The sequence below is a fragment of the Electrona antarctica genome (assembly GCF_951216825.1).
Source record: "Electrona antarctica genome assembly, chromosome: 7".
NCBI classification, from domain to species: domain Eukaryota; kingdom Metazoa; phylum Chordata; class Actinopteri; order Myctophiformes; family Myctophidae; genus Electrona; species Electrona antarctica.
This window is the reverse complement of record NC_136812.1, coordinates 31,091,978-31,118,296: the sequence shown is the minus strand read 5'-3', so window position 1 is coordinate 31,118,296 and position 26,319 is coordinate 31,091,978. Positions and strand designations below refer to the sequence as shown.

Genomic DNA, 26,319 nt, shown 5'->3' with positions numbered 1-26,319 from the left:
GTTTTTCATTGTGCATCTCTTAGTCAAAGTTGATCCCATGCCAAATCGACAGCACTCGCCCAGCAGTATGCCGTCACCCAGGCGGATGTGTGCACTGTGCACACGCCGATCTGCCCCGAGAGTACAACCAGTCTCCTCTGTGAGACTGTGGAGGTCGTACTGCTGGGGCAGATCGGCGTGTGCACGCATCCGCCTGGGTGACGGCAGACTGCTGGGCAGACCCAGTCTGCTGGACAGACCACTGGCAGCCGGCGAAAACTAGAGTTCAACAATCCCGAAAATTAAGGCCCGGCCCTACCTGGGCCCTCATCAAACCCTGGACTTTTAAGACACTGCCCCCGCTGCCACCCTTAGATCTCCGTTTTGTCTGTTTGTTTTACATCATCATGTTGTAAGATAAGAGCGCCCCTCACTTCACACGGGTGTGATTTCTTTTGTACTCACGCAACCACGCACGCGGTTATTAGTGTTTTTTGAGTGGTGTAAACCACTCCAACAACTGGCTTTGTTAGTTTACGTGTCCACGTGTTTGTTCGTACCAAAAAAAATCACACCCGTGTGAACTGAGTGGTGTAAGGTCTTATATAGACTGATCAGCTGTGGTCTGACGTAATGTCTGACGTAATGAAATCACACCCGTGTGAACTGGGTGACCATAGCAACCATGCTCATTTTTTGAGCACAGACAGACAGACAGACACAGACAGACACGTAAACTAACAAAGCCAGTTGTAGGAGTGGTTTACACCACTCAAAAATGAGCATGGTTGCTATGGTCACTCAGTTCACACGGGTGTGATTTCATTATGTCAGACATTACGTCAGACCACAGCTGATCAGGCTATAATTATAATACCTTACACCACTCAGTTCACACGGGTGTTTTTTTCTGCTCAAATGGGAAAAAGTACCATGTTTGGGAGCTTCTAAAACATTAATCCGAGCTCACGCAGAGAAAATGTATCATCCGTGCGTTGGTACACAGCCTAGAGTGAGGCTAGACTACAGATACGGAGGGTATCACTTCCGGGTCGGCCGGGTGAGGGCTCTTCTTCTTTGCTTGTTAACCAGACAAAGGCTAGATGGCTCAAGGTGGAGTCTCAGACGTAGTTCACCCGGCAGCCATCTTGCTGAGGTGCTACAGTATAGTATGTTCTATGGCAGCTCAAACTCTTGACGGATTTACAAATGGGTTGGTTTATTACAATCGTGGCCAACATGGCCATGATTCAGGATGCTTATCTGCTTAATGTTATTTTTTTATATGAACGTCATATAAAAGCATACAATTATGCGGATGTCTGACGTTTACAGTATAACAAACCAAACAGTTTGAAAATCGGTTGAAAACGGAGCAAATTATGGTTATTAAAAAGTACATGCCCCATAGACACAATGTTATGCTTCACCTAAGTAAGATGGCCGCCACGTAGTGACGTCACTGTCCATTGGTCAGCAGCACGGGTGAGCCATCTAGACTCTCTTATAATATCCATGTTGTTAACCATTAAACCCCAGCATCCGTGTTGTGGGGAAAACTTTCGTAGAAAATAGACCATGTTGCTGCTCTAACCCATAACAAACTGCTCAAGTCATTTCTAATGTATCGTATGACATTTATTCTTCAGAATAAAATTACAGGATACCTTTTCTTCTTTTTTTGCGGTCCACCAGCATTATCAAACTTTTATCTGAATTTTTAACTTAACAAGAACCTTAAAAGAAGTAAATGAAAGCAACACATCTTTTTTTACACCTGCATTTTTAAAATCAATACTCAAATGACAAAACTGAACACAAATAAAACAAACCTGTGTAAAATGAGTGTTGTCTTATTTAACAATTATGATGATTATTATTATTATTAACATTAATACATTTTAAACAAACGCTTGCCTGTGAACTGCAACAATAAACCTGGATATCAAATAACCTTGAGTAGGAGATAGAAAATAAACAAACAAGTTTTCCAATCGAGGTCCTCAATCCTCCCCCATTTGATGATGTCACATCTTTGGGTTTTACCAGGTGAGGAAGTGGGCGTGGTCAGCGGTAGAAGGGCGGGGTCTGTTGAAAGCCCCTGGAACCCAAGAAGAAGAAACCTGGCAGGACGGGAGTCTGGAAGGCCGAGACAGGCATGCCTATAGACGCACAATACAAAAACATTTGTTACGCAGGTTTCATGCAAGAAAAAAAAAGTAGTCTAGGTGCTACAGCTCTATAATATATGGACATCTCATTCAACACCTATTTTATATTGAGTGTTGCAACAGTGAATGAAACAGCATTTTACAGTACGATAGTCGTATTTATTCTGGCTCTAATATGCACAGCAGTTATATTGGAAAGAAATTGGGCCTTTGGGTCTTACCACTAATTAAGGCTCTGTTCCATTTAGTGTAGCACAGTGGTTCTCAAACAATTTAATTACCATAATTATTAACCATAAGAACCAAATGGACAGGTCCATTTGGTTCCATACAGTACACACACACACCCGTAAGGGGCCATTTGGAACGCCCCTCTAGGAACCATGTGTACCTGGACCAAATCTCACACTCTCAATTTGTTAGGTTCTGGGTCAGTGGTTCTCAAAGCAGGGTCTGGGGACCCACAGGGGACCCCAGCTAAATGTCTTAATAGAGCATCATATTAATTTTAACCTTTATCCATTTATATGTTGGCTATTCCAAAATACCATATATACAAGCTCACAGCACGTCACTTTGTGCCATGCTGCGAGCTTGTACATCTGCTATAAAAAAAATCTTTAAAGTATTAATTCTCTTCTAGAGGTCCCTGGCACAAAACATTTCAGATGGCTAAATGCATATGAATCGGGGGTCCTTGACACGAAAATGTTTGAGAACCACCGTTTTGGGGTACCCTTCTTAGTCCGAAAGAACCAGAAATCTAAACACACACAAAGGTTAAATGCGTTTGCTTTTTGTAGGACATTTTAAGTCAGTGTACCGTACACTTCAGCCCAGCTGTATCACATGCCCTGCAATGCCTGCATCAGACACTGAATCCCTTGGCCTCTTGCATTCTGCTGAGCTGTTCTTACTCAAACCAGTAGAGGAGACGAGAGTGACGGGAATGATGGACGAGGCGAGTCGCAGCGCGGCGGCTGCCACGCTCCATTTGCATTCACATAATTACCAGCAGGGCTCTGTTATACTTAAAAGAGTCGAGTTTCTGCCCAGTCAGGTCTCTGAGGAGAGGCCGGCCGGGGGCTCAGGTTGGGATGGCATCAAGACTCCTGGACCAGAGAACACACGTCCAGGAAGCCACGGAGCAACCACCCAGGGAACACCGTCCGTCAGCAGAATCACACTGCCGATTCCCTTTCTCCCCCCAAAACGTAGAAATACAACCTCACGCAGGCAGGCACAGGAATAAAGAAAGGTCATTTCAGACAGGGAGCGTGTGACACAGACGTTGTCGCCTGGACCAATGATATGTCTGCTCTAGGTCTGCTCACGTGGTGCCAAAAGCAAGACAAAAGCATAAAACAAAAGCTCAACACAATCCAGGTCTAGTCAGTTGCCGGCATGTGCACGAAACAAGCAAGCGACCATTTCACGTGAACGCGCCCATGTAATTACGCTTGCTTTGTCGCCCCTCAACCTTTCAATGTCGCAGCCCGTCTGAAAAGGCCTTAAAGATGGAGTCTGAAGAATCTAGGACGTGTGAATGAAAAGGCCTTAAAGATGGAGTCTGACGTGTGAAGAATAATGTATTAATGTTAAAGATGGAGTGCCATAGTTTTGTACATGTCTATGGAGTTAACATTACTCTAGGAATGGTTATAATGTTCAAATGTCTTCCCTGTGTATTTTTGGTTTCTTCCTGAAAGCTGAAAGTCAAAAGGCCCAGTCAAAATACACCACTTTAGTGACACTAAAATCCTCCCCTCCCCCGTTATACATAATGAACTGGTGGTTGTGGCCACATGAAAACGTAATTTTAACACTTTCTGTACAGCTGGGAAAAAAAAGAAAAACGTATCTTCTTCCTAGTATAATCATAATAGCCGATGATCATTTTTTAGGGTGATTTTCTTGTCTTTGTCGCATTCCTAATCCAATAATTTGATGACGGTGGAGTCAATGCAGACTCTTTGGTCAAATTATTGGCTTAGGAATGCAACAAAAACAAACCTCATCAGAGTGAGTGATGAAGGTCCGAGTGAGCGAAACATTGCATCAATAAAAGTTTTGTAAGTGAAGACTGACAGCTTGTATCTGCCATTTTAATCCAAAATACCTGAATAAGGACTAAAGTGTTCATTATGGTTAAATAATACCTTTCCGACTGGCGTGTGATTTATCGATTCAGTTTTATTGGCTTTATTTCTCATTTGTTTTATATGCTTCCTTTGCACTTCCTAAATCTTTCTTGGTTGTAATGTTGTTACTTGCTGACTTTTATTGTCCATGAAGCACAATATTGTGACACCAAGTTATTATGGCAAGATCCAACTGGCCACGGAGTCCTCACTGATGCTGTCTGGTGCAAACCTTGTATGTCCAAAACAGGAAAATGGAAAATAGTAGATTTCCTACTTTTACTACTTTAGCTTGACAGTCATATGACCAAGTACAGTAGGGCAACAATTAGGGCTGCTCAATTAATCACATTTTAATTGTTATCACGATTTTGCCTTCCCACTTTTAAACTTCAAAAGAGTGAGAAACATCCATGGACTGGCACTGGCACACCAGAGGGAGGTCCACATTCCCCCCGGATTTGGCAGAAAACAGGAAATGAATTCATTCCAATATTATGCCACCAAAATGTGGAATGCTCTACGACCAGGCACCAGCCATAAAAGTGTGATTCCCTACCCTCCTTCAAAACCACAAAAAAGCACCTGTATGGAATTGGACCTAGTCTTCTAGCATGCCAAAGTGTGTTATCATTTATCATTATTGCATAACTGACTGCATCTCTGTACTTTTTGCAAACCTTTAATAAAGTATTGAATCAACAAACATGACCGCCCGATTATTAGGATTTAAAATGTGTGCTCTGCCCATAGAATGATCCACTACAGATGCACACAGCGATGTTAAGACTGTACACTACATTCATCAACATGACTGCAGATGTTCTGACTCAGAAGCACTTCATTCAGTCTTCCATCCGCTCGCTCTGTCCTCCTCTTTACAAAGGTATTATCTCACCACTGGCTAATGTTTATTTACGTTCAATAAATAATTGTGATAAATATTGACCAAAATAATTTAATTGTGGCTATAATGATGCAGCCCTAGCATACATTCATGAAGAGGGGGAAAGAAGTTGAAATATGGAGATACAAGGTTTCTGCCGACGGTGATGATAGAGGTTTTTGCTCCTCATCAGCGGTCAGATTAAAGGTGCTTTCAGCAGCATTGTATCAATATCAATACAAGATGCAATGAAGCCTCCCACTGGGACCAATGGTCACAAACTGTTACACTGCAGCTCTAATTCAATCTGTGTTAAACTCTCACTAGAACAAAAATACACACAACGGGCAAACACAGCGCAGGCGGGTCATGTACTGTTTAGTACAGGTGTCCTCAACGGGGTCTGGGACCCCTCGGGGGTGGCTACATTAGCCAAATATAGCAGATCTACCACAACGCCTTGCAGCACTATTTTCGGCAATGAGATTTGGTGTAGGGGGGGGGAAAAGAGCAGAGTATTGAGGGTTTAAGTGCAACATGAACATGAACATCAACATCAACATGAAAACAACACTATAAATCTGCATCCAGTTTCCCCTCATAACATTCCTGTTTCGATGCGGTGAAAAGCCAACCATCTCCCAGGTGTCTACCCTAGCGCATTGTAACGGCATTAGACTAGCGCGGCTGATACAGACAATAATCCGATGTAATAATCCGACCTTCCTATTTACGCATCCTATGTCTAACCTCATGTACATACTTACTGCAGGATTATGCTATGTGTATATGCAGATATTGTTTTTTCTTTAGTTTGATTTTTTTTCTCCCTGCATCCTGCCCCCTCTCCTTTTCCCTTTCTGAAAATATCCAAAACGATGGAGCTTGCACAAAAACTAATTTCACCCACTTCTTCTTTATACCTGTAATTTGACGTGTGTGTGTGTGTGTGTGTGTGTGTGTGTGTGTTTTGTACCAAACAAGCCACCGGGCAGGTTGAGGGTTCTTATGTTGGTGCTGTAGGCTGGCATCATCATGGGCACCATCACCATGGGGGGAGGGGCTAGCCGAGCCTCCCTTTGTGCAGTGTGGCGGACTACGGCGACGTCAAGGTTGGCCAGAGCACGGGCGGGCGGAGCCGTCTTCTAGTGGAACAGAGTTATGATTGTTGAGATTTAGAGTATGCACATGCATCACTTTTCCACTGGGATACGCCCGACCTCATCTACACTGACTGGCAAAACATTGAGCAGCATAATATGGAGCATTGGAGTTTGGAAGCGCTCGTTGGGAATCACTCAGCGGTCCTGTACCACCCCTTTCTAAATTGCACATCATGCAGAAGGCAGCAAGACGTTGCGTTATTGAAAACGAGTGCTTCCAAACTCTGACACACTGACAAGACAAAGCCTGAAAACCAAACATAAGGTAAACCACATGAGGTAATGAACCTCAAACTGAAGTAAAAATATCCAGGTGCCCCAAATGTGATTCTACTGGGAGGAAAAATGATTTATACCGAGGGTGTGGAGAAGTTGGGTCAGCCCTGGGGGGTGGAGGGTACAGCTGGAGACAGAGCTGACGAGGTCAGCATGCAACTACCAGGGGCATCCATTTAACCTCAAATTAAATTATTTTAGGCACAATTTCTCCACCGCTGAGCATGTTTTGCAGATGAATCTGATTTTTAGATCAGCACTGAGTGCATCTCATTGTAACATCATGTGACCAGTTATAGACATGCATTTTCTTGTCTGTAACCATACTGTACATTCATTAAACACTTTCACCCGTGTCCCTATATTTGGGCATGTCATTACAGGAAAACCGTTAGTTTTTTTCTTTTTGCCACGATCTACGTTATTTTAGTTTTTTTCTGAAACAGAGCAGCTGTGTGGCAGAGCTCATGTGGGCAATGAGCCAACAGCACAGGGTACAACAAAAGAAATAAACCCCCCCCTGCCCAGGTGGTGGGCAAGATAATACAAGCCGTTTCTATAACGAGGTTGGTGTCACATGCAGTGAATATTCTATTTCTGATCTAACATGCTGTGTTCACCACTTAAAACAGAGTCCACCCCTCAGAAGCATCCCGTTTATGTCCTTCGTCTTCAATGTCTGTGTTCACACAATGTTTGTGACTCAAAGCTGGCCATTCATTGTCAATGGAATGTAATGTTTGTGTTGGGACCAACACAAAACTGGCTTTTCATTATCAATTCAATGGCATTCAATGTATGTTAGGACAATGTTTGTTTACACACCATCAAAGCTGGACATAGGAGGGGCTAGCGCCGATCAAAAATGAACCAATTCCATGCTGTTACCATAGGCGGGATCGTGAGGCTATTGCCAGTGAAATGCGCAACATAAGCAAAGAAGAAGCGACACATCCGCCCAACCCGGAAGTAATAACCCTCCATATCTGTAGGCTCTAGGCCGTGTACCAACTCGCGGTGGATTCATTTTCTCAGAACGAGCACGGATTGTTTTATAAGGTCCCAAACATGGTACTTTGTCCCATTTTGAGCTGAAAAACCACTAATAGCCCTGTGCACGTGTACCGCAGATTACCATGTAGGCTGTTTCTTACAATGGGAGGCCTGTGGAGGCTAGCAACGGAAGCAAAACAAAAAAAAAGGTACTAATAATATTTTTAATTATTTATTAAAATCTTGTGTATCTCGTGGATGGCCCAGATGGTATTATTTTCCTCGAGATAGAGGATGGCTTGGATTGGGTTAAAGAGCTGAAATTGGAAAGTAAGCCAATTGTGTCCTACGAGTCCTAACGTATGGGTAAATCCCTTTCACTTACCCAACCCCAAGATTCACTTACCCCACAGCAATTCTAATAGTTCTGAAGCGTACCTGAGAGACCCGCCTCCACTCGGGTTTAGGGTTCTTATTCCGGGTGAAATGTGTGCAGACCTTTAACCTTTATGGACTCCATATAGTCCAACATCTATAACCCCCCCCCCCCCCCCCCCCACCATTTCAACTACTCAGTTCTACTCACTTTGGAGTCATCTTCCAGGAGGACACTCTCTGCCATCACAACAGCAGTTGGGGTGGGGCTGAGCCTGGAGTGGGTGGTGCTAGAGCTGAGAGGGGCAGTGTCTGTGTCGTATGGGGCATGGTCATCACTGTCAGGGGCAGAGCTATGGCTGGTGGGGGTGACGTTGCGGCTGGTAGGGGCAGGGCTTTGGTTGGTAGGCATGGGGGTTGGGTTGTGGTTGGTAGAGGCAGGGCTTTTACTGGTAGGCGCGGGGAAATAGCTGCTAGGGGCTGGGTTGTGGCCAGTAGGCGCGGGGTAATAGCTACTAGGGGCTGGGTTGTGGCTGGTAGGCGCGGGGTAATAGCTGTTGTGGGCTGGGTAGTGGCTGCTAGGGGTAGGGCTTTGACTGGTAGGCGCGTAGTAATAGCTGCTAGGGACTGGGTTGTGGCTGCTAGTGCTAGGGGCTGGGTTGTGGCTGCTAGGGGCTGTGTTGTGGGCTTGGCTGGTAAGGGAGGGGTGATGGCTAGTAGGAGCAGGGTTGTGGCTAGTAAGGGCCGGGTTATGGCTGATAGGAGCCGGGTTATGGCTGATAGGAGCCAGGTTATGGCTAGTGGGGGCGGGGTTGTGGGCTTGGCTGGTGGGGGCGTTATGGCCGATAGGAACAGGGCTATGGCTAGTAGGGGAGGGGCTATGACTAGTAGGGGCGGGGCTATGGCTAGTAGGGGCGGGGTCTGGGTCAAACCATGTTTGGTTGGTTGATGTGGGCGGCTCAGGCTCACCATTGCACTGGCGGTCAGATTCACTGATGAACAGAGCGTCAAATGGGTTGGCCGTCACTCCTTCCTGGGGAGATACAACATGAGTTACTACCACTGGAACGCTGTCAATTTCTTTTAGCGATGCTAACCGATCCAACATGTGGCTTTGTGTGCAATGTGTGCATGTCCTGTTAAAAGCAGACGCTTGTAGACTTGAGACATAACTACAGATCACCATGGCATTTCCTGTGGCAAAAATGCTAATAAACATGTAAAAAAAACAAATGCATGAGAACAGCCACTTAAAGAAGTGCCGTGCTTTATTGATTACACACACAAATATGAATACAGAATTGTATCAGTGTGCCAAGCGTATATATATCCCAGCCTTGCTGGATCTAAAGAACTTTACACTGTTGAGCCAGCTCTCTCTGCTGGCATTTTATTAGGCCTGTGTGTGTGTGTGTGTGTTAAGCTGTAGCCCAGGTTCAGGACGCTACTATAAAGAGAGCACAATTAGACAATTGGAAACACCTTCTATACAGTATTAATTAATTAACCCTGGCACTGCTCTCCAGAGTCACTCACCACCTGCAGTGGAGTCTTAGGCCACGCTTACACAGCAAGGATCAGAATAGAAAACAAAATGCCGTTGCATTTACGCGGTGACGCAACGGTAATTGAAAACGCTGTAGTGTGCCTGCCAGGTGGCGGTGACGGTGCTGCCAGACCAGTCACGGTCGCTTGCCTGTTTTTCCTCCTTCCAACTTCATTGAACCGAATTCACTGTAGTAGCCATTAGGGATGGTCCGATTAATCGATTATCGTTAATAGGACCCGAAATCGATTAAAGAAAAAAAATATATCGATTATTAATTTTCATAAATGAAATCTGTTGGAAAGGCAATATTGTCATCCAAACAGGACAGGGCTATAGGCCTACCAAAGTGTGCCTGGGATGTGTCTGTGTAGCAGCATGACTGAGAGGAGTGTGAGTGACTGAGTGTGAGTGGAGATTGATTCCAATCAAGACAGGTTTGGAGGATTTAGCAGGTGTTGGGAATTTACCTAATCAGGCCTAGGCTGGGGTTGCTATGGTGATCAATTGGCTCAACACTGGTCCAGGGACCACCAGTGGTCCTCATTTAAAAGATGGAGTTAGTAACCAAATGGACCCTTATTAACTCTCAAGAGTTAAAATTATTGTTAATCATCTACATCAGGGGTTCCCAAACTGTTTTGACTTAGGTACCCCTAGGGGGGAAGAATCTTTCCCCCCCCCCCCCCCCCCAACGATTAATCGATGAATCGTTAATATTGAATTATACAAATCGATTTTCATTGGACACATTTACACATCCCTAGTAGCCATTCATGAATTATATTTGTACTTATAGGCTCTCGTGAAAGTGTATAAAAGTTTACACACCAAAGTAGTAGTAGTCATTGAATGTTTCCTTTATCCCCGTGTTGCGCTTCTGTTTTCGCCAAAGTTTTTTTTTTGTCGTTTCTCATAAACGCACGTTGGTTGTGCTTAAACTACACAGCCATCTGCCTTGAGTTCTGTGTGCGCAGACTGCGCCCGCCCACTCCTTCCCAGCCCCTCCCACCCCTCACTGTGGAAAATTCTGTGAGGAAAAACGAGCAAGCGTCACGGTCACACATGCGTATTACCACTCCCTTTCTACTTCCTATCACAGCAGATTTTTTACGTCGCGCATGTGGCGTGAGCCATGGCGTCAAACGTTTTGTCGTTTCTCCCGTAACTTAAGGAAGTTTTACTTTATTACATTTTCGAAATGGAAGGCACATCTGATATATTACACCAGATACACACGTGAGCACTGAGCACATGCTTTGCAACTCATACGGCGAGTTGTGGTGCCCGGGATCGAACCGATGACCTTGTGGTCCAAATTCGGTCGCTCTACTGACACCCAGACACTGTGTATACAGTGTTGACGCTTGTGCGTGTATGTGTTTGCAGTGACAGTGTGTGTGGTTGTACCTGGTTGTGAAAGTTCACCTTGGATAAGTCGATGAACTCCAGGGCTGGCATGTCATCAAACACCCCTGTGTCTGTCTGCAACTCCTGAAATAAACACACACATGGTCATAACGGTTAGGGAGGACACTACACAGAAAATAACATCAAATTAAATCACCATCATTCAGGACTCTAACAGAATTTAAATAAAAGGAAACAAAATGTAAATGTGTAATAATAAAAATATATAATAGTTTAAATGTAATATAGAGCTGTTCCTCATACAATACTGTAACAGTGCTACATATTCTGCTTGTTCTATTAATGTATCAGTAGTTGTCAGACTGGATAGACAGTAACCAGGCTAGCCTTCTGGAGTGAATATTCTACTAAATAGTCAGTCTACAGTAAAAGCAATAGACATTTACAGCTATGAGTGTGGGGTTGGAGGGGTGGTGTTTGGGTGGGTGTACCTTTAGTGTGGTTGGAGTCGGGGTGAGGCTGGGACTTTCACATTGCTGCGATGTGATTGGTGGAGACGCGGAGCGCAGCATGGGTTCTTCTGGGTCCAACAGAGTCTTACCGAGATACCGACTCACTGGGTTGAACTGGACACAATGCTGAGAGAGAGCGAGAGAGAGAGAAGTACACATCAATACTGTGTGTGTGGGGTAATGTCCATAATCAGTCGTGAGGGGCCTGCAGATTGCAGGAATAACCAAGCAGAGAGCTAAGGCATTGGCAAAATTCTGTTCAGTGTCTGTGATAATTGGCAGTCACCATATATGGAAAAGGAGATGCTTCCTGTACCCGTGATCTGTATCTGAGTTTTCCAAGTTTGCACATCTACTATTGTTTGTGTTTCTTGTTAAATGTGAATGCAAGTAAAGATGTTAAATGTGTGTACATACAGCAGGGGTAGTGGTAGTACACAGCTGTGCGTGTCCCTGTGTGTGTAGTACAGTGTGTGTGTACACATCGTCCTCAGAGTGCGTGTCACACAAGTACAGCTGCAGCACGTCGTCATGGTAACCCTGCAGAGCCGCCACCAGGAGGCGGTCACAGCACATCCTCTTGAAACAGGAAGTGGCTTCGTTACTCCACCCACCCTGTAAAGAGACAGGAAATGAATGTGTGTGCGCGTGTACTAGTTGAGGTTCCGCAACGCCATTCCAGGAGTGCCGCAGAATAATTTGATAAACTGAAGTTTATTCCAAATCTTAACTACTTAGAACCTCCATTAGTAAATAAATGGATATTCCTTGTGTCCAAATCATGGTGCATATATACACAGTCACATGATTAAGCCATGTACGGTGCTATAAAATAAATTCAGGGGTGCTGTGGATGAAAGTAATTTACAGGGGTGACCTGAGCCCAAAAGGTTTGAGAACCACTGTGTACGGTAATAATAATCTTTATTCATATAGCACCTTTGAAAACAATGTTACGAAGTGTTTCCCAGAAGAACCAATACGCATAAAATAAGCCCTAACAATAGAATAACCAAAGAAATCAAATGGATTAAAACCGCTGGGAATAAAAGCTGCTTTATAAAAGTGTGTTTTCAGGGAACGATTTGAATCGAGGCACATACTATGCAAGCCTAATCTAAATACAGTGTAAATACAGCTAGTGTACTGGTATATTGGTCAAACTTACACCAGTGGGTGTGATTCCAGCCAGTGATGAGGGGACGGCCTGTGCTGGGAGCTCAGAATAGCACGACCTGACAAAACATACAACACATAAGTTATCGTTGTTGTTTGGCAGAAACCTCTTATCTCCATATAACATTGTGGTTTATTTTCCTCCATAAATTAACGTTATTAGTTGATCATAAAACGACATCACACAAAAGTAAGCAGATCTACTTTTGCAAAAAAGAAAGAAAAAAAAGGAATCCTGAAGAACAGTTTTGGATATATGAGTCGATGTATAAACACAACAATCATATAGAGTTTATAGAGTTGTATAAGGATCCCCATTAGCTGGTGCATAACGGCTAATCTTCCTGGGGTCCACTCAGACAGACAGACGTCAGGGGGCAAAACATACCACGACTTTGGCTTGGCAGAGACAAAAAGGACCTCTTCTACAATCTATTCTATACGATATGTTCTTCACCTTGTTTTACACACAATATAGCAGATGGAACCCCTTTTCTACATAATGCTTAAACCAGGGGTCTTCAACAAGGGGTCTAATTCCAGGGGGTGCACCAAATCTCCTCTTTGTGTTATGGGGTACATTAGCCGAAAATAGCAGATCTACAGACGTTGTGAGCTTGTTCGCCGGAGAGTTGGTGTAATTAACCGTCTGAAAATACACATTAGCATGAATCCAACTTCATGAAATCTGCAACACTATTTTTAACAATATGTAGTAGGGGTTCCTGCTCGGGGCGGCGGTGGATCAGGGGTGGTAACGGCAAGGTTGCCAGTTCGAACACGGGCTCCCCCAGAGTTAGTGTCGAAGTGCCCTTGAGCACGACACTGAACCCCAAATTGCTCCTGATGTGCTGGTTGGTGCCTTGCATGGTTTCCGCCGCCATCGGTGTGTGAATGTAATGCACAATCTATGTAAAGCGCCTTGGATAAAGGCGCTATATAAATGCACCATTTACCTGCTCTCTCCCAGCCAAGGGGTTTGTGGCCTGAAAGAATTGAAGACCCCTGGCTTAAACGTTTACACATTTAGAAAACAGGAGGTGAAACGTTTCCAAAACATGTTGATTTTTCACAGGCCTAATGACATGACAAAAGGCTCCAGTGTGCTGACTGAAGGTCACATGAGCAGGCAGGTCAGACTAATGGTGCCTTGTGCTCGTTGACCCCTGCTCTTTTGTCTAATTATCTTCTTAACATGACAGCGAGATGGACTACACTGCTCACCTCTGCAGATGGAGGCAGCATTGGTCACGGTCAACATGACTGGCAATGATTGATAATGACTCAATAACTGATGATCACCAGCTCAGTGACCATGCGGTTACAGTGAGTGCCCTGAGACTGGGAGGTCGGGAGACCCCGGCAGAGTCTCTTTCGGGTAACAACCCTTATCTCGATATTCCGACTTTTTTGTAAATGAATGTCCTATTTGATCATACTACAGAGTCACACTAAAGCATCAAAGGAAGCATATCTATCTGCAAGCTTGTTTGTGCTAAAAGAGTGACTTTGAGATGTGGTTCACTGTGTGAATGTAAATCTATGACTAGACAGACCATTTTGGAATATCATCTTCTAATCAGCGGAGCAACAAATTAAGGTATCTCACCAATATTACATCATGGCAAGGCAACTACACAACCCAAAGCATACTTTTGCTTCAATAATCATTGCAATAAAAGACACATTACCATCCTAACGTCATTATCAGATTTAAGCTCATATTTTTAAATCTATTTCTTCTGTCCCAACGTGACCAGTGCCCATGTACCTGTCAAACTACTAAATTGTGAGAAATGCCAACAGGCACAACACCAGAAGGAGCTCCACTGATCCAGATTTGGCACAAACATGGGGATTAATTAATTCAAGATATGACTACCATAGCACATATGTCTTGATCACAATGATAAGGATGTAATTTAGATGGCACGTTATTTAAAAGATGCTAGGTTCATCATTTACCAGGTATAGTTTGTTTCAATGTACAGAATATTATGATGTGTCGTTTAGACAGATGCTAGGTTCTTGGTTTTCCCAGGATCCTAGTTTACTGAGGCCGTCTATCTGCATTCTATGTACGAGTATTTATCTTGTTTACTTAAGTCGCTCTGGATATTAAAAAGGTCTTCACAATGCCTGAATTGTAAATTGTATTTGATGATGACGATCAGATGAAGATGCCCTGGGACACACCTGGGGCTACGGTACTTACTTGAGGAATTTGAGCTGGTCTGTCGCCACCACGGATAGGTCTCCGAAGTCGACGTAGTAAACCTCCACCTGTGATTGGCTGATCAGACGGTGGATGACCACGCGGTAGAACCACAGGTCCCTGGGGGCAACGCAGCACAGCTGACCCTGACGAATGTAGCACTCCGTCAGACGGTAGCGCTCAGACACCTCAGGACTTGTGTAAGAGCTCCTGCACCAGGACGAGGAGACAGGTTAACGCTACAGGCTACAATAAAACCCTGGCGTCCCTACTTTGGGAAGTATTACTAAATGTCCACAATTCATTAAAAAACCTCAACTTGTGTGCAAGTGTCTTGCACTTCTGTTTATGTGGACATAAATAAACATTTCAAATGTAGATTCCAACCTCATCTTGATCATCATGTCCTCCATGACGCCGCCCTCCACAGCCTCACTGAAGCGGACGTAGAAGTAGCCAGGTGACTCCACGTGCTCCACCAGCACCGCCCCCAGCTCCCGCGGCCTGCGCCGCGTCGGCGGTTTGAGCCCCTGACCTCGCAGCGCGTCCAGAGGCACTCCTGGATCACTGTGCACCTCGATATGACGGTACCACGATGTGGCTTCTACCTACACACACACACACACACACACACACACACACAGAACAGACAGTATGGATTAGTCATGGTCATTACATTTTACTTAATTGTCATACAAATAATTGTGATTAACAGGATCTGGTGTAGATGGGAAAAAAGGAACGGGCCTAGTATAGACCCCCTGGGGAGCTCCGGGTGACATCATTCTACAGTGTGCAAACACACGTGTAGTTTACAGGTGTGGTTTAAAGTTATTATAGAGGGTATGCATGTGACATCATCATACCCGGAAGTTATGCGGGAACGCCTACTGAGTCAAAACAGAAAAGTCCTATCTGATTGCATTAAACGTTAAACAACGTTAAACTCACTTTGCCACTCACTTTGTGAATGTGCATAAAACAAAAGATACCTGGATTTGGGACATGGAAGGGGTCATGCTGGTGGTCTCAGGCATGTCCTCCTGCTCATAGTCTCCTTCCTGCTCCTCCTCTGTGGCCTCCCACAGAGACTGACCACCACTCAGGTAGTAACTCCTGACATCACCTGCTCCTGACACACTCACACCTGCAACACCACCACAACACACAGACACAGAACATAAACATCATAACCTAATGGGGCGGCAAGACGTAGTTTGGGAAACGGAAGGTTCCCCGTTTGATCCCCGGCTCACTGTCGAGGTGTCCTCGAGCACGACACTCTGCTACGAAGAAGGAGGTGAGGAGGGGGACCGACGTCTAACTACACCTTGGCGTGGTGGGAGGTGGTGGGACAGATCTTTGCCTTTTCTCGTTAAGCAGGTCACACATTGGATGGACCACCGATATGTATCCAGCCAGGTCGGTATCATTCACGCTGTGTGCACACGCTTTTGTAAGCGAGGTGTTAAGGGTTGTTTTTGATCAATCCGTCCACTCCATGTGCGTGCACGCCGTTTCACCCACGTTTGGTTAACAGCAACAGCACGCTAAAAGGGGCAGGGCGGTGCAGTGGAAGCAAGGGGAATAGATCTGAAAGCTATAACGACGCATTGAGCCTTGACACGTTGTTAGCGTGTAGATCTGCTCTTTTTGGCGAACGACACCGCCGTACTACAGAAAAATAAATTAAGGTATAGAACTGCGACTCATAGAATGTGTACTTGCTGTATCACAGCATTGTATTTATCACGATTGAACAGTCAAATTATGTAGTCGCACTGGTGCTATAAAATTGCATTTCACACTCGCACTGTGCCATTTTTAGTAGCAAATGCGATTACCTAGTCGCACTGTCGAGCCCTGCACACAGGTGTGATTTTTAGGATGACGCGTAGAGAGAACTACTTTTTTTTAAAGGTCGGTATACGTTTTAAATATTTTGATAACAAATCTTGTATGGGGTTCCGCTGCCAAATATATTTTAATCACATGACATGACCCGTCTGTGTTTCACCTGTCTGTGGGTTGTGTCAGTCTGGGTATAACAAGACATTCGTGTCAAGCAGCGTCAAGAAAACGCCTAGCCAAGGCATCTCTTCCAGGTTTTTAAACAGCTGGTGGATGGAGATGACGCTAATGCGCGGCTTCAACTTATAGCGCGGGCAAAGTGTTTTTTAAAACCCGGAAGAGACACCTGGGATAGGCGTTTTGACGCGAAAGTCTGGTTATACCCGTCTGTGTGTCCGTGTCTTCCTCGATGACTGTGATTATCCAGTCGCGACCCTCGTCGGCCTCGCCCCCTGTGGGTCGGAGGTGGAAGATGTCGCTCAGCGCTCCCACCAGCTCTGTGACACTGAAGAAGCCCAGGTCTCTGACCAGCAGGTCCTCTCCAAACATTTTCTGTACACAGACCACCACAGGTTCAAATCCCACTAAACAACGTCTGAACACATACGTATTATTATTTTTAAATGTATATATCCATGTTCTTATGTTCCCTAGGAAATTGTGCTATACGTGATATTCTTTTGTTAGAACAAAAACATCTATTGTACAAAGGTTTAAGCTCTATATTCTGAGTTAGTAGTCATTGCTATAGTAGTGTTTGTTCAGTGACCAGGGTCTCCCCATCTCTCCAGCTCTTGTCTCATCAATTCCAATTTCACTTGTTTATTGTGCATCCTGTACGAGTTCTGTCTCCTAATTGGATGAAATTGCTGCTATTTTCTGTTTACTAAAGAGCAGGAGAGACTCCTGAACAAACACTCAATAACAATGATTAATGTCAAATTATAGCGATATCTAACACTTACTATGTATTCAGCAGGAAGCTCATGTACAGACAACCCCTCTTTTCTCTGTCTCACCACCTAAAGACAAACATGTATACATAATTGTATTATTCATTAACATGAGTCAGTTTCCAACAGTAATATTTGGTGCCTGATGACCCGTTCATCAAATTATTGTCTCAAAGATAGTTCTACTCCTTTAAGTGATTAAACCATAATGCATGGTTTGTGTTCCAGGGAGATGCCACATTTGATTAGTATTGATTCTCAATTAGCTTCATGTGAAGGACAGCAAAATAATATGTATTTGGCTGTAGACGACCATCTGAAAGCTTGTAGATCGACCATTTTCAAATAGTGTAAACTGTATTTAGGGTTAAAACTTTTTTGATGCTATATCAACTAATTGTGTTGGGGACCCCCCTCAAGGACTGAAACAGTGGCATTCAAAAAAAAAAGTCACCTGTCGCAGATTGTTCTTCAGTTCTGGACTCACGGTACCGGCAACTCCGTTCTCTAGGATTCTCTGACGAAGCTCCGCCTCCAGCTAAATGAACCAATGAGGTTGATGCAAAAAAATAGAAAAAAAAGAAAGATTAACAGTCTAACCCCCAATTAGACCAAAGCAAAAACATGAGCGTGAGCAAGAGATACTAGTGTTTAACATTTTAATTCTTTGCAGATTTAAACTGAGCAGCACTTCTGCAAAAAATGACAACACATGTGAAATACAGTCATAAAACTCAAAGTTTGGCATTTAGCAGACACTTATCCAGAGCGACTTACAATGAGCAAGGTAAACACATACATAGAATGCAGAGAGACATTGTAGTGTCTCATCATACTAGGAGAGACATTGTAGTGTCTCATGATACTAGGATACCAGGTAAACAATGAATCTAGCATTACTCTAGGACCTGGCTAAGATATGTATGCACTTCATTTAGCGGAGAATATCTCAACTGTTCTTGGCTAATATAACCGCTGCGAAGGAACTGTGAAAATGTCTCTATCCGGGGCAAAATACGCGGAAATGACCACACCAGACAGCTACTTCAAACATGGCTCTATCTTCTAAAACTGTTTGTGCGACAGATTTCCTGAGATGTGTGCATATGGTCTATCGAGTATTCAAACATGAGTATTCTGAACATTTTGAGCATCTCAGAACATCTGTAGCTCCAACGGTTTAGAAGATAGAGGCATGTTTTAAGTGGCGGTTATTTTAAAAAGGGCATGGTAATGTTTGGGTATTTCGCCCCGGATAGAGAATTTGTCACAGTTCCTAAGTTGTTCGCAGCGGTCATATTATCCAAGAACAGTTGAGATATTATCCGCTAAATGAAGTGCATACATATCTTTGCCAGGTCCTGGAGTACATCTAAATAACTTAACATTATGGTCAAGAAAAGCAAAAACATGAGAATGAATGACCAAGATATGTCTGCATACTAGTAGCCATATCTTGGTTAGTTGCTATAGAGCGCCGAAGTCCTGACGTCACTGTCAGTAGAGGGCACCAGTCCACAGGTGCATGTACTTTTTATGTGCATTGAAATCCCCATAGGGGGATTTTAGATCTCTTCATATAAGAACAAACCGATCATCCCGGCCTTTTCACTCATATGGATATGAAGCATCGACTGAAGGTGGAAATGTACAAATATACCCAGAGTAACACAATAAGCGCTAGAAACGAGTCAAACAACCCATTTCCGGGTAGGCGGGGTGGCTGCAGCTGCCCGTCGCACAACATAAACTGACATGTTAATTAAGTTTTATTTGTATTGATATTTAATGTTTCGTGGTTAGTACGAGCCGAGTCGCCGCCAGCTGAGCTTACGTCAACGAGGAATCTCAGGTTTCAAGTTTCAAGGCTTTTGCGGCCAAATTAATTCAGCCACCCCCCTGACAGAAAGGCCGGGATGATCGGTTTATTTTTCAAACACAGTTCTTATATGAAACGACCTAAAATTCCCCTATGGGGAATGGGGGATGCAAATAAAAAAAATACATGAACCCGTGTACTGGCGCCCTCTACTGAAAGTGACGTCAGACTTTGGTGCTCTATATAATCCGTCCAGGCGGTAGGTGGCAGGAAGGTCTACAGGGAGAGTGAAAACTACACCTCAACAGCAGGCGTGACTTTGTGAGGAACAAACCTGGATGATGGATTTCTCAAAGGAAGCTTCTTGCTGGCTGGGTTGAGGTTGCGGTTCTACTCTGTCCTGTTGGGCTTCAACACACCTGCTGCCCTCCACAGCCAACTGCTGAGCAACGCCACCACCACCCACGGCATTGTGGGTGCTGATGGGCACCGCATTGTGGGTGCTGATGGGCACAGCATTGTGGGTGCCGACAGGCACAGCATTGTGGATGCTGACGGCGCACTGAGGACTCGCCTCTACTGGGGGTGGGGGGGGGGGGAGAACAGTCAGACAGTCACATCATTAAGATGTCATATCGTCACTGTTTTTTAAAAATAGCAGAAATAGGCAGATCTATAAAGCTTACGATATTTTTTGAAAGTTTTTTTTAATGATTAAATTTGTCATTGATTTCTTTGTACATTGAAGTTATTTGTCATATCTGCCCTGTGCAATTTGTGATTACGAAACCTAAAAGGCAATGTTCAATGTATAAAAACAATTACATTCTAAATTGCAATTATTTGTGTGGCAATAGTCAACTTTAATTGTAATCGTGACAGCCCAATCCTGATACAGTAGGCCTACTTAGTATTGGTAAAATGCACAGAGCCAGAGCAGACCAAAATGATTCATATAATTACGAGAGAAATGCTAAGAGGTTAAACTTTGAGAAAAGGCAAACCTCTCAAGTCTCGGGTGGGTGCTCTGGAACACTTTGGAGAGCGTGGAGCTGGAGGGACTTGAACCGGCCGTGGCGTGAATTGCACCACGCTGGCGGGCTGGGCTGGGGGCCGGGCTGGAGGCAGGGCCGGGGGCCGGGCTGGGGGCAGGGCCGGGGGCCAGGCTGGGGGCCGGGCCTGTCTGGGCAGCGAAGCAGGCGGTTGCTTCCAGTTCTTCAGGGTGATGACTGAACCCATCCTGCCTTGCTCAATGGTCACCAGGTCCCTGGCCACATCCAGCATCTCCCCCAGGGAATAGAAGCCGAAGTCGTTGACCCTCAGAGGGTGACCGAAACACCGCCTGAAACTGTTCTCCAACTCTGACAACCGGAGAGGACCCTGGGAACAAAGACCATGCATCGTCGATGTCGGGCGGAAACCATATATCTCCATATTCTAACGTTTTTCCCGTATATTAATGCACTACTTGATCATACTACAGCATCACGTAAAAGCAGATGTAACAGATCTACAAGCTTTGTTTCAAGCTCTCAGATAGACCTTTGATAATAGCTGTAGCATCTGGGCTCTCAGACAGACAGACGGGTACCTGGGATAACAGCTGTAGGAGCTGGGCTCTCAGACAGACAGACAACTAGCTGTAGGAGCTGGGCTCTCAGACAGACAGACAGGTACCTGGTATAACAGCTGCTGGAGCTGGGCTCTCAGACAGACAGGTACCTGGTATAACAGCTGCTGGAGCTGGGCTCTCAGCAGGGCGGGCATGGCTGGAGGTTGTCTACCCCGTCTAGGCAGCACCACTCTGGACTGGGACAGATTCCGAAGGTGGAAGGAAGGACCACCTCCTCCTCGGCCAACCTTCTTAGGCTTCTTCTGCCTTGCTACCAGCTCCTGTATGCCTCTCGTGGTCTCATCCGCTACCGCTGGGGGAAGAAATACAACAAAAAAATTGGAGTTTACAAAGGTTCGCAAGTTTTGCCATTTTCTCTGATATTAGGGGCAGTGGTGGAAAGTATAGTAAAATACGCACATCACATCGTGGAGGTGCTGGGTTAAAAAAACACCACCACCTTGAAATAAGTGTCTCCGAATCCATTTGGCTCATTAATTAGAAAATAACCCAGAATTCCTCTGCAAGTGGGAGGGCCTACCTTTCATAACCAATGAGCCATCCGGCATGTAGGTGATGTTTACCACGTCAGGCATATCCTGGGCCATGTCCAGCACACTTCTGTAGCCCAGGACCCTACAGGGAGAAACGGATAGACCTTTATTGATCACACAGGGGAAATTCAGTCACTAGAGTGTCACTATTACAACATTTTCAAGTATGACGATTGTCATACAAATTGCAATTAAAGATTGTGTTTTTGACATATGAATACAAATTTCATTTGTTTGCCTTTTATGATTCTTAATCAACAATTGCACAGGGCAGATGTGACAATAAATATACAAAGAAATGTTCATGTTTAATAATTTTATACTTTGTTTGTGAGCTTGTAGATCAACCTTTTCTGCTATTTTTGGAAAATGTATAAACATTTTGCAACATGGAAACGATTAGGACGATCATGCTAAATAATTGTGATTAACTCAAATAATTTGCGATTAGGCGAGTATGGAATATATGGGATAGGCCTAACTAGGAGGTTATTGATAAATATGTGTGTGGTATACTTAAACGTACGGTATACCACATTAGTCCAATCAAAACTGGAACACAATTGATAGATTGTTCTATGTTCTATCCATTGTTCAATCCAGTCTCTGAAAACGCACACAGCCAAACACATCTGACCACTTAACGCAGCAGGCCGGGAGCCGATAAGGGGTCAGGTGGGTGGGCCAGACGCAAACACTTTAAGATTTCCCAGTAGGCCCTGATGTTGAAAAAAAAAGTTGGGAAGCCTTGGTACTACCCAAGACGAAGAAAAAACACTTCGGTTTACTTCTTGTATCTGCATGACGTAGCGTAGGTGGCCGCCTTTGTAGGCACCATTTACACTGGCAGCCCAAATCTGAGTCTATCCAGAATGGAGTCGCATTGTTTTTATGCAGTCTGAAGAGCAAAGAATATGGAATCTGATTTTAGCAAATCAGATTTGTGTCACATTCCATAGCCTTGTTCAGACTGCATAAACCAATCGGACTCCTGGATAGCCATTTCAGGATTTAGGTTGGAGTCTATTTACTTCCAATGGGAGAGTTAAAGTGAACACAGCTTCTGAATGATTCTTTACCCCATGGTCACCAAATATTGTATTGTTTGTACCCACTCGCCACAAGCCACACAATGTTACGAAGACTTTGACATTACAATAATTTTTTTCTAAGAAAAAAAATCAACGTTATCAAACTTTCTCTGTCCCAGCAACACACTCACAGGATCTAGCAACAGTAAACATAGGACATCACGTTAGCGAGATCTGCCGTCAGATGGCGCCCACTTAGGAGACCATTTTGTGTACCATTTTGCATCTCATGGCAACAATTGGGATGGCGTATCTTTCTAAATCCATTTCTGGTACTACCTGAGAGGCAGGGGGTGTCCCAGCATGCTGCTAAAGTCCCTCCTCAGGTAGTCTGGTGTCAGGCCCTCCTTGGCTGACACCAGCAGAGAGCGGACATCTTTCTTTAACTTCTCCAAAACTTCCTCCTGGTTCATAGTGTGTCTGAACACACACACACACACACACACACAAGTCACACACATCAACATTTTAGAAAGCCAATTGTATAAATGCCATTTAAAAAAAATCTGGTATTGTTAACTAAGTCTAAAGTCTACGTAATTGCTGGCAAAAAAATAATTTTAGATCTGTGGCCAAATAAATATACATGGGGGGGGGGGGGGGGGTGACACAGTCAGTGCACTTAATACCGGTATGATTTATAAGTGGGGTTCACCCTCAGGGGTCCTTGAGGGGTAAATGATTGGATAGTTACCAAATGGACCCTTATGGGACTGTACAAATGGAACCTAAATGGACTCTAACACCCTGACCACACTAAAGGGTCAAGACGGTTTTAGCGTTGTCCCTGCGGTGTGATATGTCTTGTGATATGTCACGTTGACCCTAGTGATTGAACGCATGGAATTGGCCCAACCACACAAAAGGGTCAAGACGGTTTTAGCGTTAACTACTTGCAACCGTTTTGACCCAATGAGTTGCATGGTGACCCTTTGGTGTGGTTAGGGCTTAAGGTCTGTAATGGTTATCTGGTCCGTGGTCACGGTGGTCTGCAAGGGGTTCTCAAGGTGGGGTCCGGCCGGGGCGGGGACCCACAGCGGGCCGTATACCAGCCAATTTTAAAGACGTTGTAATGTTGGATATTTCTAACAACAAATCTTACATGGGCCGGTCCTAATTTGTAGTTTTCAGATGGGGGTTCGCGGCCAAACACACTTGAATACCGGTATATGGTTTCTTTTTATCATGAAAAGGTTCGAAAGAACCAGTGAATTAGGTAACAAAGTATCCTACAGTATGTTGAATCACACGCACTTAAATAAGGCACGTGCGGTACTTTCACCTGCAACACAATGTAGCAGATTCTTGCCAGGAGGATCTTTAAACTGCCTACTCGACCACGCGGCTCTGTTTATAACTAGTTTACACTTTTACATCAGCCTGCAGAGATATAATGAAGTTATATTTAAGTAGTATAAATGGTTTTCATACCGTCAGGTAGGTAGGTTGTTTCTGTAGGAGGGTGGCGAACTGTGATGATGATAATCACGTGCAGCTGCGGTGGATCAAATTGACTGCATGGCTGGCTGATGTGATTGTGATTCATGCATCACGTGGCGGATATGAGTCCAATAAATACACAAACTAATTAAACTATTGTAAATATATTTTCACCCGTATTTATTCCTATCATTTATGAAATGGTGGAAGAAATGTTATACTTAAGTAAAAGTAGCAATAAACAATATAAATAGGCCTACTCTGTTACAAGTAAAAATTACTGTTGAGTAAGAGTACAAAAGTATTGCCAACAAAATATACATAAAGTACCAAAAGTAAAGGTACAATACAAATAAATAGCAGATCTACAAGTTCACAATGCATCGCAAGCGCTGTGAGCTTGTAGATCAGAGTTTGTTTTAAATATATAGGGTTGAAGTGGTTAATGTATGTTTTGTAATCAAAATCTACAAAGTAGGCTAACTATACGTTTTCAAATAATTGTAGTGGAGCAAAAGTACAATAGGCTATTTGCCTCTATGTGGAGTAGAAAATACTGGAGGAATACAAAAATAGGCCTAGCTCAAAATCGTACTAAAAGGCCTCACTCAGACCTTTACTGCATTGCTGTATGCTTGTTGGATGAATGTTGTGTAGTGTCATGGCCGCCCCAATGCATTTCCAATGGGAGTCACATGGTTTGACACAACATTTGTGTTGTATGAGGGGGAGGGGCGCAGTCGAAACACAGCCGAAAGCCATACAACAGCTTGTAGTCCAAAATGTGGACTACAAACCATGTGACTTCCATTGGAAATGCATTGGGGCGGCCATGACACTACACAACATTCATCCAACAAGCAATGCAGTAAAGGTCTGAGTGAGGCCTTAAGTAGGCTACAGTAGGCTTATACACTTAGCCTACTTGAGTAGTCTACATAGCTACTTTCCACCACAAAAAACAGTTTGAGCTTTAACATACTGTAGGCCTATACATCGGTTAGCCGATCTACAAGTTCACAACACCCTGCAATGAGATGTGTTGTGAGCTTTGTATATAGGCTATAAAAAAGGCAAATACATAATTGTCTCCACCAGGCCGAAGGCATGGGGAGAGAGTATGTTTTGCACTCCGTCCGTGTGTGCGTGCGTGCGTGCGTGTGTCCGTCCTTCCTTCCGTCCGTCCGTTACCAGCTAATCTTCTTCACCGTTGGCCCGATCCATGCCAAACTTTGCACACACACTCCCTGGATGCCAACGACGAACCTCTGCCCCAAATATTCTTCAACGGCCTGTTATAGCGCCACCATGAGGCCGATTTAGGCAAAACACATTTCTGTAGATTACTCGTACACATTTCATCCATACATCACACAATTCGGTATACACTATCTCCATAGTCATGTGATCAACACGGATCTGCACCATTTCCCATCTTCCATCCTGATTGGCTAAGAATGGCTTCCAAAGCTCACATGATTGGTCTACAACTTATGTATGCGCACTCCCTAGAGGCCATGGAAAAACATTGTCCCTGCATCCCTCCACATCTGCCGGTTATAGCGCCACCATGAGGCCGATTTCTGCAAACACATTGCTTATGTTAGTCGCACAGATTTCATCCAAATCTCACGCAAATCGGTACACATGATCTCTGTAGTCATGTGATCAAGACGAGTCTGTTGGATATCTCAGATTCTACACTGATTGGCTAACATTGCCTTCCAAAGTTTTCAGGAGTGCCCGTTTCGTTCAAAATGCTGCACATGTCCTGCTCATCCAGAATTCTATCCTCAGAGATGCCATGAGTGATCTGGCTCTGCATTTCCTCAACAAAATGAAGACAATTGTTGCAAAAAACAAACAAACAAAAAAACATGTTTATATTACTCCTAAACATTTTGCCAAACATCTCACACAGTCCTATCCTCCTGGTGGAGACCTGTGCCCAGAAGGGCACTTTTTCTAGTTTGACATGAAAGTGTTTGAGAACCACCAATAATGTATACAATGTATACCGGTACATACATTAATGTGTTATACTCTACATTGATTGATTGATTGATTGATTGATTGATTGATTGATTGATTGATTGATTGATTGATTGACTGACCATGTGTTAGTACATATCTGTCAAAAGTAACACATGTGATAGTGTTATATCGTCTCTTTTCGGGTGGAAACTTTGTGTCCA

The 26,319-nt window shown here is 44.1% G+C and overlaps 1 protein-coding gene across 2 annotated transcripts; it reads right to left on the bottom strand.

The window, feature by feature from the left end:
- Nucleotides 1–1,407: 1,407 nt before the first annotated feature.
- On the bottom strand, nt 1,408–24,251 carry tdrd5 (tudor domain containing 5). 2 transcript variants are annotated; one of them, XM_079505748.1, is made up of 19 exons: nt 24,116–24,251; nt 22,964–23,104; nt 21,581–21,675; nt 21,150–21,352; nt 20,432–20,807; nt 19,762–20,006; nt 18,063–18,146; nt 17,621–17,677; nt 17,039–17,207; nt 15,797–15,951; nt 15,192–15,412; nt 14,805–15,014; nt 12,582–12,648; nt 11,831–12,028; nt 11,393–11,539; nt 10,941–11,024; nt 8,196–9,017; nt 6,154–6,322; nt 1,408–2,141 (listed from the first exon to the last, which is right to left on the bottom strand). In XM_079505748.1, the coding sequence occupies exons 2-19, from the start codon at nt 23,095–23,097 to the stop codon at nt 2,047–2,049; spliced, it is 3,531 nt and encodes a 1,176-aa protein (XP_079361874.1). In that variant the 5' UTR covers nt 23,098–23,104; nt 24,116–24,251; the 3' UTR covers nt 1,408–2,046. The 2 variants fall into 2 exon arrangements, with proteins under 2 accessions (XP_079361874.1, XP_079361875.1); XM_079505749.1 differs by having other exon boundaries at nt 1,409–2,141; nt 19,762–20,003.
- Nucleotides 24,252–26,319: the final 2,068 nt, after the last annotated feature.